Genomic DNA, 22,570 nt, shown 5'->3' with positions numbered 1-22,570 from the left:
TGGCCACAGATGTGTAAATTAAGTTTTTATGCAGCAGGACTGCAGTCGACCTCTTCTGCCTCATTAATCTAAATTGTGCCTGCCTGGTGTGATGGATCAGGTTTTTGTGGAAAACCAATGCTAGAATTGATCCTGTGAATGTTGCAGCAGCTCTGTAGGTCCGCAGAATTACATGAATTATCACACATCCTAGCATGAAATAATTATCACAGTTGTCTAAGCAGCTTTTTAGGAGAGATTTAACTTCACCTTTGATAATGGATAGGGAGTTGAATTGGAAGGAAGCAGCTGCCAGCATAGCATTTGTCTTTTTCCAGTCCTGAGAAAAGCGTCAGCAGCAGGATCCCAGTTCTGCTACCTTGTGGTGGCAGATCTGGTATTCTTTCTCAGGATTATGCTGATCTAAGACTGCTGGTGTTGAAAGGGACAGTCCAGCTCCTACCTTTGTGCTACAGCTGTATCAATCTACCTGTGTCCTGAAAAGATTAATTTTGTCTGCAGTTAAAGGTTGATCTGTTTTTACAGCTGCAATCTGTGCCGTCAGTGATACAAATGATGACCCTTTCAGGAGGGTTATACTGTTAGAGGCTGAAACTGTTTGTGAAACCACATTCTATCTAAACACCATGCAGTCCATACAGCTTCTTGAGCAGGTTTGTTAGCTTCAGGTTTGACAAGGAGCTGATGCCACCCTTGAAACAGAAAAAGTTTTTATGTTCTTCATTCAGCAGACCATTCAGAGATATCAAATTCAGAGAGCAGCACTTGCATCTTCAGACTAAGCAGGAGTAGTATGAGACACCACATTCAGCACCACAATGAGAAATGTTTGCTCACTGTCCTCAGGATATGGGACCAGCACCATAGTTGGGTTGCAGGGGAAAGTAGGAGCTGGAGAGGAGATACCTCCTACACAGCCACCTGTGCTTTGCAGTCCTGTGCTTAACCCCATTTCCGCAGCCCCTTGCTAGACATTACACTGTTACTGCTGACCATAGCAGAAGTGATGGTCAACAGATACTTCAGAACCTTCTTCTTATTTTGGGGCACAAGTCTTTCCCCAAGTAATGTATGTGATATTACACCTCTCCTCAAGGCTTCAGCAAGGTATCTCTCAGACTTGGAGTTAACACCAGACAAAATAAAGACACCCATAATGAGATAGGGAAAGATAAATGCCTACTCCGCAAGAACTGCTAAGAGTTGCATAACCTAGCTGCAAGCACAATCCTTTTGGATATTTTAGCAAATGGTACTTTGTCTCTTGCTTTCATTACTGTCCTCCTCATTAGAGCATTCCTGGCAAGCAGAGGTCACTGTCACCATCAGGCTAGATGCTGTACAAGCACTAGCACATAGTCATTCCTGTCCCAAAGATCTTGTCCAATAGACAGGACAGAGTTCAGAGCAGTGTCATCTTAGCTGCTGAAGTTCTGGTGGTAGCTGTCTCCGTCTCCAAGTCAGAACTCATTTACTCTCTTTTAAATCCACATGCTTTCGTAAGGCTTTGTGACAGCCTTTCTTCACTAAGGGTTTTGATTGCTTTCTGCATCTGGAAACAAAGAGGATTTTCCACCAATAGAGTCTGTGAATCAGCACAACAGTATGGCAGGAATTTTAAACAATGTGGTGCTGCTTTTCCGTTACAGAAAAAGAAGGAGACTAATTAGAGAATGATTAATTACATGGATTCTGTGCCTGATTGTCTATAAAAAAGATGGGGGTGGGAAAGTTCTGCTTTTAATCTTGTTATTTTAGAATAGCTGATTGATTTTTTTCATCCTCCTCCTAGCCTGGAGTTAAATATGGTGGTAGTTATGCACTGTAACAATTCATTTGCTTCTCAAAAAATAGAAGTCCTTGTTTCTATGTCTGCCTGAGGCGTTTTGCATTTTACCTTTTTAGTTTTCCAAAGACAGTTGTGTCTCACAGGATCAAACAGCAGTGGATCAAACAGTTTGCCTAGCACTGCAGCACTGAAAAGCAGGTTTTGAGACAAAGGCCACATATTATCTGTTGTGTTCTCTGTAAAAGACTTCTGTCTAACCAGTGTCTTGAAAAAACCCATGACAAGAAAAGAATATTTACATGATCAGCTTCCAGACTTTGAAAAATCATCTCCTGCGTAATTTTTGGCCTAAAAGCACACTACCAAAATGCATCCCCATACTCACACTCGGAACCCCCGCAGCCTACTGGCCTGCATCTTTTGGGGGGTGTTTTATGACTGTGCTGACTGGTTTTGTTGCTGTAGTTAGCACAGAAATTAATATAGAGCCACAGAGGAGTAGAGAATTCAGGGTGCTGTACCATCTGATCAGGTTAATGAGCTGTATTTACTGCTGCCTCTTCTGGGCAGTGCACCTAGTTCAAAATCATACTTCCTTCATATTGTCTATATGTACATATATGTGTTGTTTACCTGGTTATTACAGTTTCTATTATTTATGACCAAAACTTTATGACATGGACACTGATTCCTTCAGTGTATTTTTATGCCAAGAAGGGAAGCATCAGATCAGCTAAAGAAGGCTAAGCTTTAGAAATACCAGCCCTAACATGTTTTGTTTATAACATAGCAAAGAGAATAAGAACATGTCTTGGCAATGTGATCACAGGTGTGATATCTTTGGATATCAGAGTTTGCAGCAAACAAGATGTCTGGGATTAAATTAATTTCTTCTAGTAGATGAGGAATTTGAGAGGAAGAAATACACTGACAAGATGTTTTGTAAGTTACGTGAGATATGTCGCCCACAGGGAATCATGGAAACTAAAAGACAGCAGAAATCTTATCTAAATAAAAGAGAATATAATCTCCAGGATTACTTGGGGGATGAAATTTGAGGAGCTCCCTGCTGGAACACAAGTCCACGAGGAAGAATTGAAGGTGCAGAGCTCTGGGACAGTGGCACTTCTCTGTCCATCAGTTGGTCTGTTTAAGTATTTCTGAGTTTTAGATACCTGTTACAAGAATAGCATTGGTTAAAACTGATACTTACTAGATTGCCTTTTGGAGTCACAAAAAAATCCATCTTCAAGCATGGTTTTACCTTAAGGTGTTCTGACTGTCTGTACAGCAGAAAATACAGGCTTATCCTTGTTCACTTTATGGTCAGTGTATTTTGTGTCAGCCTGGGCAGCACAGTCGGAAGTTCCTCACAGCTTTTAATAAGGGCAAACAAAAACAGAAACCCTTGAAATCATGCAGGTTTTTTTAATAAAAATGGGGTCCTTAGCTGAGAGTGCTAGAGCTGTTGAAGTACCTGAGGTTTTAACATTCAAACAATGTTCAGTAGGGATGGAGTAATAAAGTGTCTCAGAGACACCAATTCTTCTGTTGATCATGTTCCCCATGGTCCTGGCCTGTTACCCTAATCGGTTGCTTTCCAAACTATGGAAGAGCTCAGCTTTTCTTTAACTGCTTACATTATTTAACTGTAGTTTTGGCTGTGGCAGAGGGAGTTTTACTGTTGGCACTGTTACAGCCTAATGGGCTGATTCAGTTGATTTTGAAGTCTGATAAAAACAGTTCTTACAACACTGCTTGTAAACAATTAAACAGTTAAATCATTTCAGTGTCTAAGATGCTAGAGTCACAGAGTAAGTGTATCCTACTCGAGCTGGAGTCTGGCAAGGAGATACCTACGTATTACAAACCTACTGTTCCTCTTGACTTTTGGCTCCTGGTCCCCCATGTAAAAGTTTTTGCTTGTGCATCTTATGCTTTACCTTTCCTGATCTTGTATGTGCTACTTATGCTTTACCTTTCCTGATCTTGCATGCTGCAGTTAGAGGTGGTGCCTTTTGCTAGTTGTGTATTTTGTAAGCATATGAGGTACGCATTTTATCAGGGGCTTCACTTTTGTAGCTAGTCATTACATAGCTAATCATCTGCATGGATTGCTAGTTGGGTTTTTTGACTGCTTAAATATTATTTATCAATTAATCCTTTGGGAAATTAACAGCTGTGTTTGCTCCTTAAGGTATTTTGTTTGACCACCATGTTCAGAGGTCCAAAACAAGAGGCTATTTTGATTCAAAGCAGAAATTACTGTGGCCTGGAAAGACTTCTGTAGCTATGCTAATTTTTGCTTTGCCATCTCTGCTGTAATGTGTCATCACCTTCTTTCCCTTTCCTCCACATACTCACTTTCCAGAGTCAGACACCTCTTGGAGTCACAAGACAATCTGTTATAAGAGCTCTCTCAAAATCAGTAACAGCTCCTATGGGAACCGTCGGGCATGCACAGTGTTCTGTGTCTCTTGATAAGGTCAAATAATGCAAGTAGAAAACGTCCTTAACTGTTTCAGGTGTTTGGGGTTATTTCACTAGGAAACAGGGGGAAATGTTCTCCAGAAAGAGTTGTATACAGTCACAGATCGCAGAACTTCTTAAGTTTCTTGGGAAAAAAAACGTGAACACATTGTTTGTAAAGCCATTAGTTTTTCCAGTTTCTTATGATTGAGCATGGGGGATGTTCAGTCTCAGATGAGATGAGAATGAAGAGGAAGCAGAGATGAATTTGAACGATTTTACTGTCCCATGAACATTTCTGGGAAGAAAATCATCCTGTCACAAATCAAACACATTTTTTCCCCAAACTAAAGTTCATTTTCCTTTGATAATTTCAAATTGCTTTTAGTTCAGACATTTGAAAACATGATGTAAAATTAGTTAACTTGTATGACAAACTGAAAAGCCACATTATAAAAAGACAGTTCTTATTTTGATAACATGGAAACCTTTATGGAAAGCTCTTTCTGTAAGAGAAATTAATAGAATTTGATCGTTTCCTGTATAAGGTTTTACTTTGCAAGGCTGCATTTTCTTATAAAAGAAAAGCAGTTCAGAAATTCCCAAGATGTTACTGATGTTTTCTTTTTATTCCAGAGTTGAAGATGATTTAGAGAAACTCTTGAAAGTAACCTCCAAACCAAAACCTAAGGTAACGTCAAAACCACCACTGCCTCAGAAGCCAGCAGTTCCCCCAAGGAGCACTAACTCATCCCCGTTGGCAAAGCCAGAGGAAAACAGGATTCAGACAATGAATGAAGTGGACATTCTCCAGTATATCCAGGAAAATGAATCTATCGACAACCAAGATGCAAGTCTCTTTTGAACATGCATATTCTTAAAATGTACTTAGATTTACTTAGAATGATGCCTTCTGGACCCAACTCCTGGTGAGCTCAAGTGACAGTAGCAATTGTTGACCAGATGCATCTACTGTCACAGAGCTCATTCTGTACTGTCATACAGAGAGCAGCAAGTTTGACTAGCAAAGGCTCAACATGATGTTTTCAAAACAATGCAATTGGGGTAAAATGTTGCCTTAGATTTCCAGGGTTTTTCAGGTAATGTGGACAAGGACCTAGCACTACAGATTGTCTACTGCTATTTTAGTATCAACATAGTGTAGTCTTGGCCAGTTTAGTAATGACTGAAAATGGTAAGTGTGTTACACACATGGCAGCTGTGAATAGTGTCCAACAAACAATCTGAGGCAGGACAGGATGCTGTTCCTGTCATTGAGCTGACAGTGTATTTCAGCTCACTGAAAAGCTTTTTCCTTTTATCCTGTGTTATTTTTGTAGCAGCCCTTTCCTCTTAGACTGATATTTCAGTAATCTATAACCAGGAACTGTTAAGCATAGGTAACAATTCCTCTGTTACTCAGAGAAACACTGAAATTCCAGCTAAGCCTGACAATCTGCTGCCTTTGTTGTTGTGCAAATGACAATTTACAGGAGAACTTGCAGGACTGTAAGCACTAGAGCTATGCATCTTTGTCCCCTGGGGAGAACAGCAAATGACTGAAGATGTCTGAGAGTGCGCCTCCAGACAAATGCAGAAGTTGCAGTGTGAGGGAGGTTTGGATACTGTAGGGTTCTTATGAACCTACTAAAGATACACAAGGGCTAATCTTTTTTCCAGCGAAGTCTTCCTGGGCTTCCACTGTAGTTAGTGGAGAGAAAGAGATTTGTCTGGGAGTTGTTTCAAAGCAGATGTCCTAATGGCTGAACAAGGCCAGCTTGGACAGGGCTTTAAGCAACCTGGTGTAGTGAAAGATGGCCCTGCCCATGGCAGGGGTCTGGAACCAGATATTTTTAAGGTCCCTTCCAACCCAAACCATTCTATAATTTGCTCTCTGGAATCACTCACTCCTTGCTCTTTGCTTCACCCAGAAATGAAAGAAGCCATGATGATTAGTTCCACTAAGCTAAAATGAGGTTTTTCATTAAACAGAGATCTGTTCATAACTATAACAATGGTTAAAACAAGGGAGAGCAAACCTGGAATTATCCAGAGGAGAAAGATAGGAAGAAAATATACTGGAGAAATTTTAATATGCAGGAAAAGAAAAACCTGGTAGAATAGGCATCCCAGACTACCCCTTTTTTTCCCCCAGCTCAGGCATTCTGGTTCAACATGCTGAATTTACATCTAATGGGACTTGATACCTGCTGTCATGGAGGAATATATTTCCAAACCCATTCCACATGTGTCCAGATGTGAAGGCAAGCTCCCCAGAGGAAAAATACTAATATAGTCAAGCCATATCACTATCTCCAAATTTGCCTTTCTAATACAGAACAAAATAAATCAAAAGCAATATATATTTTTTTTAATAATGAAATTATCTCTATTAGTATTTCCTTTTTAAGCCCATGGAACATATGATAAAGGTATTTCAGTTTGATGGGACAGAAAAAACATAACCATTGGCTCTCATCTATGCATGGTATGTTTTAGTATAATAAAACTTTTTGCTAACCTGCAGGTGTTATTGTTATTATTATTCTCTAGGTTGTACAGTAGCAGCAAATCAGAGATAAAGGATGGATTCCATCCAAAACATGAGGAGTCTTACATGGTGTTAAAGTGTATGCTCCACTAAAGCTCTGTGCAAATAAGAATGAAACCAAGGACGTAGCTGCTCTCATATTTCCTTTGAGAGCAGCTAAAGGTAAAAACTATATATGGTCAAAGTCAGTACCTGATCCTGTCTGTCTTCAGTGTCCTGGTGCAATTAGGAAGCTTGTTTATCCCATCCTGCAAAAGAGGAACAAAAGCACTGAGGAGAAAATAGATTACTTTCCAGAGAGCAGGCAGAGAATAGCAGGGGAGGATAAATTAATTCAGGACAGCCTTCCTGTTGCACTACCTGGTCTAGTAACAACTGTGTATTTAATGGAGGATTGAAGAATCTTGATCTCCACTTTATTCGTCATTGGAGGAGACTGCTTGCATTGCTGCTAAAACTACCACATTGGGGGCTATGGATTTAAAGATGAGTGAGCTGAATGCAGATCTTCACCCTTAGTGGGATTAAGATTTCTTGAAGAGAAATCAGAGAACAGAGCTGGCAGCAGCCTGGGAAGACCAGTTTGTCCACCATCCTGACATAAGCAGGAACATTTGGCCTGTGTCCTGCTGATGGCAGTTCTCACTGGCCAGGACAAGGTGTATCAATGTGAGGCTGAACTGGAAGAGTAGGCAGATGCCAGAGCAGGACATGGTGGCTGAACATGGTTCAGCTGGAGAGATACCTGAGCATGGGCACTGAGCTACTTTTGCAGCGGCAGTAATTATGCCTGCTGAGATATTATCTCTCACAGGTGTTTTTCTAACCTGTCCTTAAATATCTGGCTGGCTGTCAAGCAGCACTGGAGGTGACATAGCCTCCCTGGCTGTGCCATTAGAATGTTTTGCCATCCTATTAGAAATATTTTTCTACTGTTTGACATAGCTGTTCCTTCCTGCAACCTAAGCTCTTTACTTCTAATTCTCATCACCACAGAACAAGAACAAAGTCTATTCCTTTCAGTCTCTTTTTCTAGACTGAACAACTCTGACCAGGGTAGGTGGCAGCAGGACAGGAAAGTACATTACTACAGTACCAGCTTCTCATGACTTGGTGTGCCCTAGATGACTGTTGTCATTTTGCACTGGATTTCTCATGTTTTTAGAAGAACTGTTCTATATACACATTCCAGGGGCAATAAAGGATGCCAGCATCCCACACCGTTTCACTAACACCTCTTGGTGCAGGGACACAATATGCAACCTTTCACTGTTCCTCATAGCAGTACTACCTATCTGCCTTCCACCACTTTTAAGAGCTCCACACAGAAATGGCTCATGCTTTTACAAAGCAGTGGGAGGGTAGATATTACATGTTACCATCATAACCATGGGAACATTCCCAGTAATACTGATGTAACAACAATATAGCTGTACCTATTCTGAACGGCCAAGGAATACTATGCCTCCCAGCCATCCCTAAAATTGTCAAATTACCTAAGCACCACAGAGTAGGAAGAGCTGTTGATTGATTCCTGTGCTAGATTTTTAAGATTATTTTAAGGTCAGTGCTTTACTTCAGAAAAAAAAATAAATTCATCTTTCCTGTCAAGCCACTAACAAAAGAGGATCCTTCATAAAACCCAATGTAATGCATTTGTTTTTCAATGCAAATATCTAGGTGCAGTAATATTTATAGGCACCTAGAGGTGAGTTACAGTCCTTGAATAAATTATATATAATGAATCATTATGATACAAGAGAAGAATGTCGGACAAATGTAGACCAGAAAAATTGAATGTATTATTTGAAATGGCACAGGGAAAACACACAACATAGTTTGCATCCTGCCAGACCAGAACTTCCTTTTTTTCCCCGTATACCACTTCTAGTAGCAGCTATTTTATTATCAGGCACTTGACAACTCTTGAAATTCAGTTATGGACTGTAATTAAGTTATTGGCTGACAAGCATCACCTTTCAAAATTAGTAGTAGCTGGCTCATCAGAAGAGTGGAAAAGCAAGAGTTATATTTAAACCCATACAAAAGATGTTTTCTTTAGTGATTAGAACTCATAATAGGTATCTCTATTGGATTAGAAGCTGCTTCTTGTTTAGAATAACCTTTTGCTTCTTATGTGGTACAGAACTAATTAACAAAACCATTATATACTTTATTTGGGTCATAGTTAAAATACTGATTTCCCCGAGCTGGGTATTTCACAGATGACATGTGGGCCATCTGCTCAGGTCTGTTCTGTTGCTATATTTTTAGGAAAGCTAATTCCCACGTATCATTTAAGGCCTAGTTCTGTCAATGAAAATTTGGGTTGGGTCTAAAAAATACGTATTAATTGAATCTGATGTTTCTGCTAATCTTTGCCGAGAAGTTACCTTCTGCAAAGAAGGTGAGCTTGCTACAGCAGAATACGCAACTCAGCCTGTGATTTAAGGTCATGGAAATCCAGCATCCTCACGGGGCACTAAGGCATTAGCTATGAAAGAAGGCTGTAAATGACCAATCCCTGTGGTCATTAGATTTACTACAGAGTACAAAAAAGCACTTATATTTCACTCTTAAGTGTGTCTGTCACTAATGTCACCAAGGATTCTTGGATCTTTGTGTATGTGTATTAACCACTTACTGATCTATGTGATCTCACATTTGCAACAGTTTAAACCTTCTAAGTCAAGAAGAGAAAGGGGTTTTACTGTGAAATTTTATCTACATTCTTATTTTTCATCTCAACATCAACAACAGGACTGAATAAAGACACTCAGTTGCCTTCTGTATTGCACCACTCTCTAATTCATCTTTAAACCCTTCTGATTAATTTTTTTCAGCTCTCACCATATCACTTATCTTCCTTTATAGCCTTTTGCGTAGTACTGGTATTTAATGTAATGCATTAATGAACTTAATGAAGAATTCAAATGAAGGGAAATCATGTGCTGTGTTACTAAAGAAACATCTGTAAAGTATGCTGCTTTGAGTAAAAATACTAGCAGTGAAATGTGATGATTGTAAATAAAATTAATAGTCAAATGCCACTGTGGGAGTTAAGAAGTCAGTGAAGCTCCTTAAAGAATTGAGTAGTCATAGATGTTTAGGGACTAAGTTTTATTCATACCAGGATGTTATGGATGCTGAAGATTTATATGGGGTCAAAGAGACACTGGTTAGACTCATGGAAGAGAAATCTATCAAGCATTTTTAAAGATGCCACTTAGAGCTTGGTAAGACCTTGAATTACAAGTTCCTGGAAATGAGGGGAATATCCAACAAGCAAATACTTTCACATTCCCTTATAGTAATCTGCTTTTGGCTTTGTGAAGGACTATACTGGGCTAACCCAAAACTCACACTGAATGAGTGAGTGAGCATTTGGTGACTGAAAGAACAGAACATCCTCAGTGCTTTATAGAATCATAGAATAGTTAGGGTTGGAAAGGACCTTAAGATCATCTAGTTCCAACCCCCCTGCCATGGGCAGGGACACCTCACACTCAACCATGTCACCCAAGGCTCTGTCCAACCTGGCCTTGAACACCGCCAGGGATGGAGCATTCACAACTTCCCTGGGCAACACATTCCAGTGCCTCATGACCCTTACAGGAAAGAACTTCTTCCTTATATCCAATCTAAACTTCCCCTGTTTAAGTTTTAACCCGTTACCCCTTGTCCTGTCACTACAGTCCCTGATGAAGAGTCCCTCCCCAGCATCCCTACAGGCCCCCCTCAGATACTGGAAAGCTACTATGAGGTCCCCACACAGCCTTCTCTTCTCCAGGCTGAACAGCCCCAACTTTCTCAGCCTGTCTACATAGGGGAGGTGCTCCAGTCCCCTGATCATCCCCATGGCCCTCCTCTGGACTTGTTCCAACAGTTCCATGTCCTTCTTATGATGAGGACACCAGAACTGCACACAATACTTCAAGTGAGGTCTCATGAGAGCAGAGTAGAGGGGCAGGATCACCTACTTCGACCTGCTGGTCACGCTCCTTTTGATGCAGCCCAGGATACGGTTGGCTTTCTGGGCTGTGAGCGCACACTGAAGCCAGCTCATGTTCATTTTCTCATCGACCAGCACCCCAAGTCCTTCTCCTCAGGGCTGCTCTGAATCTCTTCTTTGCCCAACCTGTAGCTGTGCCTGGGATTGCTCTGACCCAGGTGTAGGACCTTGCACTTGTCATGGTTGAACTTCATGAGGTTGGCATCAGCCCACCTCTCGAGCAAGTCAGGGTCCTTCTAGATGGCATCCCTTCCCTTTATCATCCTGCTTCCCTGCACCTTCGTAAGATCTGTCTACTGGCCTTATAATAATATGCCATTTCTCCTCTTGACTAGGGAGAGATTCCTGAAGTCAGTGTAAAATTTGACTTGCAACATACACTTTTTCAAAAGCCGCATTTGATGTGTATGTGTTATATTTTCAATGAGCAGTAAAAGTGTTTTTGATATCAGATGAAGATTTCAACCATTCCTGATCGTTCCTCCAGATCCCACCCTTAATAAAAAGAATAGCACATACTAGGATTTGCCCAGGAAGTCAGATACGGGAGATGTACCAGTGGTAATTAGGAAGCGATTGGCATCATCACAACACCCAACAAATTTCAGTGGAATAACCTCTAAACAGACCATCTGATGTTATGTTATGCTGTTTTTCAGCAAGGTGCTTAGGAACCTCAGAGCCTGAAGTCATCACTAAACACAAAGAGAACTAACAGCCTGCTGGCCCCTGCTGCATCAACAGCCATGGTGGTTTGTTACCCTCGGCTGTGTTGGTTTTATTATCAAGTACATAGGAGTCATAGCTGACTTCGCTGTCTGATGTAGTCATATGTAACTTCTCTTTAGAGAAGGCTGTGTGGAGACCTCACAGCAGCCTTCCAGTAACTGAGGTGGGCCTAGGATGTTGGAGAGGACTCTTTGTTAGGGACTATAGTGATAGGACAAGGGGGAATGGCTTCAAACAGGAGAGGTTTAGGTTAGGTAAGGAAGAAATTCTTTACTGTGACTGGTGAGACTGGAACAGGTTGCCCAAGGAAATCATGAATGCTTCATCCCTCTTCAAGGCCAGGTTGGACAGAGCTTTGAGCAGCCTGGTCTAGTGGGAGGTGTTGGAACTAGGTGATCTTAAGGTCTTTTCCAATCCTAACCATTCCATGATTCTGTTGTATCAAATTCAGAGGTTTAGAGCTCTGAAAGCCATGGGGAAGCATTGTGGTCATCATGTCATCTAAATGTGGGAGTTTCAGTCACCTGGCCAAACCAGGATGATGTATGAAAACCATTCTGGAGGGATTTGTTAAAAAATGAAAACCAGTCTCTCCTTGAACTCATTAAACACTCTCTGCAATTTAGCCATTTTCTACCAAAGGCAATGTTTCTGTGCCGTTTATATCATTGAAAGACTGCTTCCTGTGACTGCTGGGACAGTCCTACAGTCAATCTAAGCTGTCGGAATCCCAGGCACACCATTGAAATCTTGGTGGTTCTGATGCTTGAGAGAGGAGGTGAAGGAATAAGATGTGACAACACTGTCAAGTCTGATCGACTTGGAGAGCACCACTAAGAATGGGGGAGACAGGACAGAATGAATACAAACACATCTCCAGAGCCTTGTACTTCCCCTGAAAGACGGGGGCTGTGGGGCTGAGATGAACAATTCCCTTAATGGTTCTTTGGTGAGATGAGTCCCGTGGCTTTTCAAATGAACACAGAAGCAAACCAAGTAACATTACAAAGTTCCTGGGGTATTTACTGAGAACTTTTCTTACTTCTTTGCTAATATCTCTGCATTTAAGTTCTTCCAGGGAATTTGTGCTAATGATCACAAGCTTCTCAGATTATTTTGTTGGTAATAATAATTTAAGGCTACTGATTTCACCTCAGAGAGTTTGATAGTGCCTGATTTTGTTAACAAGTTCTTACTGTGAACAAAAATAACCACTTCTTTACCTTGAATGCTGAGAATCAAAGCTGCCTAGTGCTTACCCCCCCCCCCCCCCCCGCCTTATGCAATCAAATCTGCAGGCTACTAGGATTTGTCTTGCTGCTTATGCCTTCCTGTCTCTTGACCTTTAATAGCTTACGTATTTAATCTTGTGTGCAGTCCCAGAAAGGAAATTTTTGTGTCCAGAACTGCTGTCTATTTATAGTTGTAATGCCTTACTTTAAAAGAAAACATAATTCTACATAGAATGATGTGGAAAATTCATACTTTCATGAGGAATGAAAAAGAATTCTGGGGCTGTCTTTATCAGTGGCTTAGTTTAGCTCAAGGGAGCACTTCCACAGCAAGTCTCCTGATCAGCTCCACCCGCTATATGCTGGTTCCCATCACAGGGCTGTGACGGAGCAAACCAGATGCTTGGGACCAGAGGACCCAGCAAGAAGCAGAAATAACTTTCCCCAGATGTGCGCATGAGGGCAGTGGGTACTCGTCACCAGCAGTCTCATTTTGTAAATCCTCTCCCAGTGTGCTGCTGCACTTGCTGATGCTATCAGTGGTAAACTGAGCCCCAAACCCATCTGACCTCAGCCTGTTTCCTTCCATTTTTGCAGTAAGGGATTGCACTGAGAGAGGAAAGAGCAAAATCACAGGGAAATTCACGTGCTTCCTGGTTTGCAGGTGCTGAAGTGGATTTAACAACACCGGGTCAGGTACCCTCAATATAACAGCTTAGTCTCTGCTCAACTGACTCTGCTGTCTAGGCTGTTAATGAGTTTTGCTTTAAGCAAACACTGGCTGAACTAAAGGAACAATGTGGTATTGTGTGGGATTCACAGGGGGAGAAAAACTCCCACATCTCCTGCTCCCAAGTAGATGTCCTTATTGCTGACTATAAAATCCCTGCTTTTTCTTCTAGGAATCCTGTTTCTTTCCAGCTTCAGCAGGGAAGGTAATGCATGATTTTGGCACTGGCCTTGTTTCTTATTTGCTGAAGAAGTGGAAGATGGATTTTCAACAGTCCCTGATGATGAGAAAGGCAAAAGGCCTACATTTCCATCTGCTGAACTGACTGTCCCAAGCCTACCTCAAAATATAGTGACAGGGGCCACTTTGGGATGCTGTTGCTTCCTCCCATTTCCAAGCTGGCACCACATCAACTGGGCTGGATCAGGTGGCGGGGTGCTGCTCCATGCTCCCAGGCTGTGCCATTCAGCTAAGGCTGACAAGCAACAAGGCTGTTCTGACAACATTGCACTTGCTGGACTTACTAGCTCCAGTTTCAGTTTTCCACATTTGCAAGTCTGTGCATGACAGCTCTTTCATAGAGTAGTCATGAGCTGACCCATTTCCCTTTAATGCAGTAATTACCAGGCTGACTACCTTCTCCTTCAAGGTACTGACCTACCATGGCTCATCCAGTAATTACTGTGGATGAAATCTGCATTTACCACAGCTTTTTTATCAATTTCTGTCGCTGTTGCTTTTTCTTTTCTTTTTTTTTTTTTCCTTTCCCTTTGTCTTTTTTTCTTTTTCCTGTTCTACTTCTCTTTCATTTTCCCACTTGACCCACACATTTACCAGTTTTGTGAAAGAAAATCATGGGTATTTTTGGCTCAGACATATGATAAGAAAGATAAAAAATGGGAGCTTAGTGGAAAAACTGAAACTGTTTCCCTAGAGCCGTGTTTGACTAATGAGTCCCGTTTAATTCTATGAGAGACCCACACAGGGATTTACACAGGGCAGAATTACAAACCAGTAAGACAGGGCAGCAGTTATCATTGTTCTCTGCTGTCTCACCTTGCTGTGAAGACTGTGCTGTTTGGCTGGGACACTTCAAGAGGTGCTATATGAGAGTGACAAAGTGAGCACAGCATCATGTCCCTGCCCAGGGCCTGGGGTACTCACCTGTCTGCGACTGTCAGAGACCTGATGCTTCTCCTTCCTTTCCCTTTAGCTGGTTTAATAATGGCCATTTCGTGGAAACAATATTCAGTTATTTTAGACACCTCAGTAGAGACTGGGATTTAAGACTTTGGAGTCATGTATAGGCTCTGTGTTTCTCTCTGTCTGATAACAAGTATGCATATAGCACATGAGAACACGGAAAAAACAGGAAGGCTTATTAATTTCCCCACAGTTAAACAGGACTCTGTAGCAGAGCCTGCAGAAGATTCCTCTGGTTTCCTATCTTGGCCACAAACCTCAGGGCTAAACTAAAAACACAAACAAAACAATTTTGTAGATTAAGGGATTTTCTGCTTTGTTTGCACTTTTTCGTGGTGTGCCTCAGGATGACCTGAAATATTCTCCCTCTGAAAAGCTTTTGCCTGCATTCTCTCTGTTTTGTTAGAAATTCAGGAAGATGCTTTGGCTGCTGGACAGCCAGTGAACTGGTCACATTGCAACAGATGAAAAGACGGGGGAAGCTAGCCATTTTGGTATTACAAGTTTTAATTTCTTTTCCAGCTGCAATTCACATTTCATTTTTCCCAATACTAAGGGTGTGAGAATATGGGTTTCCTCCTATTTTTTCCCAATAAAATATGAGAAAGAAATTAATGACCTTTAAAAATGAAAGAGGAAAAGCTTAACTGTTTTCTTTATTATGTCACAAAAATAGGCCCAAACTGCAAATTCCTTTAAAAGCCACCTTTCTGCATCCCATCCAGTTCCTGAACCAGTCGCTGTTCAGCCATTACAGGCTACTCGGAACTGGTATGAATAAAGCATTTACTGGATTTGTGTTGGAACACCATCAGACAGGACTTTTTCAAAGGAAAACCTGTTTTGAAATCATAGTCAGATTGTCACAGCAAAACCCACAGAAGATTTTATGCTGCATTCAGAGGCATAAAACCCAGAAAGCATCTGTGCGTCCTTCCCTTGGATTAAGCACTGGGACGACAAAGACAAAAAAGGCTTTGTAGTTTCCTAAAATATAAGTATTGGATACAGCCATGGGATAGGCCCCTTTTTGGGGGGTTTTACTCAGTTTCCCAGAACTAAAGGCTGCTCTCTGGGCAAAATAGAAAAACGGCAGTGCCCCTTTAGCAGAGGCAGGGATGTAACCATGCCTGAAATGGAAATAGCATCGGCTGCCGCAGAGGCTGAGCTGAGCATTCCCTTGCTGCAGCCTGGAAGCAGTGTGCTGATGGCAGTCCTGATTCTTAGAAACACAGTTATAAAAGTACTCAGAACATGATGAAATGCTGACTAAAGAGCAGTTACGTAGAAGCGTGACTATGCTATTTGCAAGAAGGGAAAGCAAAGTCAGTGATTTAACACAGAAGCCTTCAGGTCGCTGAAGCATGGTGGGCTGGTGGCAACAGGGTTTTCTGCCTTCACTGCACTTTGTGATGGGGGCAAGGGGGGGCAGGGGACATCGGGGTGAGTGAGAGGTGAGATTCTGGAGTATGAATAAAAGTATCGTTCGCTGGGATCTGAGTTTTTTCTAATCATTGGAGGCTTCCTGTTATTCTTTCCTTATTGATCACACGCCACAAATGAGACAGTAATCTCATTTGGCACCTGATTAAACCAATAGGAACATGATCATTATTAGTACTAAGTGGCAAGTTACTCCTCGTGCAGATAAATATGTCTGGCCATTTCCCTTACAGGGCAGTGCTCTTAGTTCCTTAAACTTTGACAGGTTTAGTTGTTCAGGGTAACATTGCACATGCTTGGTTATTTGGCGTCAGCTGAGATATTAAGAAAGCTTCAGCTCAAACAGTCCAGCAATCTTCAGATGAAGAAGTTGTAGGAAGTTCTTTTAGTCTATGTATTTTTTTTCTTAAAACTGTGTGGACGAGAAGGGTTTATGGTCACATGTCTTGAAAGAAGGGTTAGGGAATCAGCATAGAAATCACTTGGATGCCAGAGCTGTGCCTTTTGCCTTATTAATTAGAAGCAGACAAATAAAACCTAAACCTTCCCAAATTTATCCCTATAAAAAAAGGAAAACAAGGAGGGAAGAAAGGAATGTACGTGCTGCCAGCACTAATGTATTGTGGTCAATCCTGTAAATTTTCCTGTGAAAGTAGTCTCCCCTGACAGTGTTCATCTGCAGCCAGCCAGCGGACACATCTCTGCTCCGTGAGCCCAGTGTAGGAGGAGGCTGAGCAAGACTTGCCCTGCAAGCACATATCTCAGCCACTGATGTCCAGCTCCAAAGGGGCTGTGGTGCCTAGTAAGTGATCAGCTTGGAGCGGGGGGACTGACAAGAAAGACTCTGGGGGGGCAGCAGCTGCAGGCCAAGCAGGTATTAGACATCAGTGTTTTGGGAAAGGAACCAAACCTTAAGGGTAGTGGTTCCTATCTCAGAGCTGGCAGCTGAGAAACCCTTTTTAGTCAATTAAAACTGGTGATTCCAGGCTGCTTCGTCTGACCTTCAGCTAACTTGGGGTGAAATGACATACCCTCTGCAAGTGCCTGCTTTCCAATAAAAGGGACCCTGGCCAAGTTGCTCAGCTGCAGGCTGTGGGCATCTAAACTTAGGTGAAATGGATCCTGCCTGAAGAGGCTTTCTCTCCAAAAGTCATGCTGGGTCTCCCTTGAGCTGTAAGCAGAGCCAGGAGGCTCGTCCAGGCTGGGACCCATCAGCTGGAGCCTTGCCATGAGCATTATTTTGGGCACATGTTAGCAGACAAGCCAGCCAAAAGTGTCGTGGTGCATGAGGTGGTTCATGTCATCAGAGGCAGGGAATATAGAGGGTCAGTGATCTGTCACAGGTGGGACTTGTGTCTTCTCAGCCATGCTGGGCCACCTTCTGCGGGTAAGCAGAGGTCTGCTCCCCTCTGTCATGTGCTCACCTCATGGCAAAAATGCATCTTCAAAGAGGTCTTTAAAAAGTCAGTTTACGCATGTTAATTCTGGGAGAGCTGGAAATGTGGTGATCTATTCACAGGGACATCTGAAGGTTTCAGAAACACCTCACTTTCAAATGGCCACAGAAGGGCAGAATCTCAAACAAAACCTTGTTTATGGGTTAAAACTTCAACAGGGGAAGTTTAGATTGGATATAAGGAGGAAATTCTTTCCTGTTAGGGTGGTGAGACACTGGAATGGGTTGCCCAGGGAAGCTGTGTATGCTCCATCCCTGGCGGTGTTCAAGGACAGGTTGGATGAAGCCTTGGGTGGGATGGTTTAGTGTGAGGTGTCCCTGCCCATGGCAGGGGGGTTGGAACTAGATGATCTTGAGGTCCTTTCCAACCCTAACTATGCTATGATTCTAACCAAAACTGTAAAGGAAAGCACCAAACAGAAACAATGAAAGCAGGGTTTCATTTGGAGTGTCACCTTTCCCCAAACGTATAAAATTGTAGTTTAATTTTAAACTTGAACCAAAAGCCAGGGGTGACATATGTGAGCAGTTGTGGCAGTGTTTTTAAAGAAAATCAAAGTTTTGAACACCAGAAGTTCATTCAGAAAGACACTGCCCTGTTTCAGTTCTGCTTCAAGAAAGTTTGATTTTGGGATGTTAAAACTGCAGCAATTTTCTGCCCTGTAACAGACCTCGGCTGTGCTGTGCCACCGCATCCTGGGAGAGATACAATTACTACTGTGGGACGGATGCACTTGACCCTTTTAATCAAGCTAGCAACAGTTTAGTATAGGCTCCAAAGTAGGTAAAGGCCTAAGCCATAGCCAGCCAACAACTCCTCCAGGAAACCCACAAAGGGGCAGGGTGACCCTGTAAGCATCGATGCATGTAAGCTTGGAAAGCAGATCATGCAATTAACACATGAATAGTGAGTGGATTTTCCAAGACTCATTAATCAATGAACAAAGAATGTTGTGGGTACACAGAGTCTTGTGCATGCCTTTTCCATTACATGTAATCTGACTATGAGCCAACCACTTTATTCCATAAATATGACAGCCTAAGTGAGCCTTCTTTGAGCTCTCCCTGCCAGGCAGCCTGGCATGGCTGTGACCTCCCCTTGAGCTGAGATGCCTCTCAAGGTTGCTCCTGGAGGATGAGAGACCTTTCACCAATAGCAGCTCCTTGGTAAGTGACCGGTATAATGCACAACCTTGTACTATGTTACCTTTGATTTGTGCCTTGGTAGTTTTAAATCATCTTTCAAATGATTGTGCCTTACAGTGAACCTTGCCATCGAGCTTTGTTATGTCACACTTTTACAACGTCATATTAAACCCACTTTTGCTAATATCTTTGATTCTTTAAGCAATATAACAACATAACTTCAATGCAGCTGGAGGAATGGAACTGAGCATCATCTCCTCAAGACTGACAGCTCATGTGAAGAGCTTCCTCCCTAAGCAGGAGAGCAGAAGGCTCCAAGACCTCCTGCCAGGGGACAAAATAAGTACATTCTCTGGCTGTGAACACAGTAACTATTTACAGCACCAGGAGGCAGACCGCGGCTGGGGCATGACGTCGGTGGATTACTTGCCCGTCATGAAGGTGGTGTGCCGGGGGTGAATCCAAACCCAGGATTCACTCCAAGTTCCTTTCAAACCTGAGGTGAAGCATGTTTTAAAACTCACAAGGGAAGACACTTGAGGAGGAAAATACCTTTTGCTCTCCTGCAACCGCTTAGATTAGTGGTGTCTTTTGGAAAACCTGGGTGATAAATATTTCATCAATATTGAAAGGGAGCTGTACCTGCAGCTCGAGCACTGTGTTCAGATTTGGGCCCATCACTGCAGCATAGACATGGAGGTGCTGGAGTGTGGCCAAAGAAGAGCAACAAAGCTGGTGAAGGTTCTGGAGGGCAGGTCTTGTGAGGAATGGCTAAGGGAACTGGGGCTGTTTAGTCTGGAGAAAAGGAGGCTCAGTGCTCAGAGATCTTATCCAGCTCTACAGCTACCTGAAAGGAGGATGTAGTGAGGTGGGGGTCTCTTTTCTCAAGGAACAAGTGATAAGACAAAAGGAAATGGCCTCAAGCTGTGCTGAGGAAGTTTAGATCGGATATTAGGAGCAACTTACTCACTGAAAGCATTGTCAAGCATTGGAACTGGCTGCCCAGGGAAGTGGTTGAGTCACCATCCCTGGAGGGATGTAAAAGATGTGTAGATGTGGCTCATGGGGACACGGTTTAGTGGTGGACTTGGCAGTGCTGGATTAATGGTTGGACTCAATGATCTTAAAGGTCTTTTTCAATCTAACAGATTCTATGATTCTATGAAAAAGGTTCTCAATTTTTTGTTTTTTTTTCATTCTTCTGTGCAGTGTCTTCTGAGGCAATCTGAACATTTTTTGACATCTAGCTGGTTGGGCTCAGAGAAACAAGGAGAACCAGCTCTCACTGGATTCCACCTTTAACGAGGAAAGCATGACAGTGCCCTGGGAACTGCGAACAGGTGATGCTGGGGAAAAGGAAGGTGGTTTATGCCTTGCTGACACTTTCCCATCTCATTCACATTTACGTCTTTAAGGACGTGCTGCTATAATGCATGGTGCAGATTGCATGTGAGGCTGGTAAATACGAGAGAAAGCTGCATGTTCCTAACTGTCCAAAAAAACTGCAGTCTCCATTTCCCTAGAAACAATATTCCATCTATGTGAGGATGTGCCTTTGGGATTGTTCAGCAGATTTCATAAACAAGGACAATGCATACACTAAATTGATTTGTCTCTTATCAGATTCTGGGGCTTTTTCAGTCTTTTCAGTATGTAAATTGCTCCATCCTTTTAAAGGTTCTTCTGCCTATGGTCAAAGCAGCTCAGGATGTCTCCTGCAAAGCCCCATGAACTGAGTAAAAAGGGCAGCTCCTTTTTCCTTTCACATCACTGCCTTTCATAAGGTCTGTAATAGCCAGTCACCTAATTCCTCCTGTAAGAGCGTGAACATAATGACAAGCCAAAGGAAGCACTTACAGGAGCTAAAAAGGAAAGCATGCTCCATGCTCTGCTTTCGACACACTGGGATTTCCAGCAATGACTGCCACAGGATGCTGCACCCGATGTCTGGGGACTGGCAATAAGCAGCTGCTAGCACTGTCCATGGGGAAGATGTGGCCATGTGGCGATGCTTTACTGTGGACAGTAGCATCTTCTTGCCTTCTCCAGTCCAACGCACATGAAGGTGAGCTGCTGCACTGAGACTTGACTACTGCCTTTCTGACACCAGCCTGACACCTCAACAAAATGAATACAGCAAACGGGAGCAGGAGCTTCGAGACAACTTGCAACCTGTGACTGCTTTTAAAGAAAATCTTCACAGGTATTTTGTCTTAAACATTACCCTGTGGCTTTTGTATCTCAAGGAATTGTTTGGCATCACCTTCATGTCATATAGAAAGGGCTGGAGTCTGATTTAATTGAAGTATTTGGTAGTGTGTTTAAGAACGAAAGAGCAGACCTGTATCTCTGTACCGGGTTTTCCCCAGTGTTGAGATACTTCTCCTTTACGGGGGCTGGGGGAAAGCCAGAGTCCAGCCCCTGTGCTCTGCATGGACAGACACAATACTTTGTAGAGTTACGCAATTAAAATGGCAAGGAATGATTTGTTGGGAGTCACTATTGTTCATTTGCTCTTATAGCCAATTCGCATTTTCCCACAGAAACAGCTAGCAGTAGAATCTACCAGGTTTCCAAATGTTTCCCTGCCCTTCAGAATAAAACTGCTGGGTTTAGAGGTTAGATTAAAAGAGTCAGGAAATTGCTTCATTAAACTGAAATTTCTGCGGATACCGAAACCTTTCAGAAAGCTTCGCTGCTTTTTGCCAATTTTGTCTCTAAGCTGAGCAACTCCTCCACCACCAGAGCTTAAAAGAAAAATGTCAGGTTGAGATGAACGTGGTCTCTCCTGAAGCTAATAAAACCCTTGGCTTCACGGCTGGCCTGGGACCACACGTGGAGCCAGAGCCAGAGGACAGATCTCAGCAAGAAAAACCAGCCCTGCCTAATAAGACGTGTGCACCCCGAGGTTCTTACTGCAGGTATGTTCAAGGCCAGGTTGGATGAAGCCTTGTGTGGGATGGTTTAGTGTGAGGTGTCTCTGCCCATGGCAGGGGGGTTGGAACTAGATTATCTTGAGGTCCTTTCCAACCCTAACTATTCTAGGATTCTATGATTCTATGTACAACCATGGCTGCCCTCTCCAAAACCATTTGTCCAGTTTATGCAAAGACCACAAATGATTTAGGTCTGAGGTGCTTCATCCTATCCTGGGGCACCCCAGCCACGCAACACAGAGCAGCTGCATGTGCAGCCAGCACAGGACTCACACAACAGAGATGGCTTCTCTGACCAGAGTCTGGTCAGGCATGGCACAAAGCAGAGCTTCTGCTAGTTCTCCTACCCTCCATAGCTCAGTGTTTAAAGAAACCATTCGGGACAACTCACACTTAAGAATAAGTTTAAGAATAAGCACACCTAAGAATCTGATCAATTTCAGTTGTCCTGCATCTGCCATATGAAGTAGGCTGTGCCCTTCTCTCGAGGACAGACTTTCTTTAGGTCGAGTCTTTCAAGGACAGACTGCGCCACTGCTGCTGAGAAAGCTTTTGGATGAGATAGTGGCTTTGCCTTTGCAAAAGACATCTTGGCAAGGACATCTGCTGTGCTCGGGCCTTTCTCTCCCCTGCCTGCCCCTGGGCGCTGAAACAACTGGGCTTTAGAAAGAAAACCTCCAGCATTAAAACACTGGACATGGAGAATATTTGTTTTCAGGAAAAAGGGGATGAAAGGAAACAAGGAAATGGCGGGATCATAGTTTATAAATATATGAAGGAGGAGCCCATACCTGTTAATGAGCAGCTTCTGAGCATACCTCTTTATGGAGCAAATATGGTTCCAGACCAACAGATAGGCACAAGAGTATTCAGG

The 22,570-nt window shown here is 42.7% G+C and overlaps 1 protein-coding gene across 2 annotated transcripts in view; it reads left to right on the top strand.

The window, feature by feature from the left end:
• Nucleotides 1-6,780, top strand: part of HS1BP3 (HCLS1 binding protein 3) — a 51,660-nt gene extending 44,880 nt beyond the window's left edge. For both annotated transcript variants that reach the window (XM_065681712.1, XM_065681713.1), the window contains exon 7: nucleotides 4,895-6,780. In XM_065681712.1, the coding sequence (XP_065537784.1) occupies nucleotides 4,895-5,123 (229 nt within the window). In that variant the 3' untranslated portion in view covers nucleotides 5,124-6,780. The remainder of the gene's footprint in view (nucleotides 1-4,894) is intronic.
• The last annotated feature ends 15,790 nt before the right edge of the window (nucleotides 6,781-22,570 follow it).

This window comes from Lathamus discolor, chromosome 5, assembly GCF_037157495.1.
Source record: "Lathamus discolor isolate bLatDis1 chromosome 5, bLatDis1.hap1, whole genome shotgun sequence".
Taxonomy (NCBI): Eukaryota; Metazoa; Chordata; class Aves; order Psittaciformes; family Psittacidae; genus Lathamus; species Lathamus discolor.
This window is presented reverse-complemented; position numbering and strand designations above follow the sequence as displayed.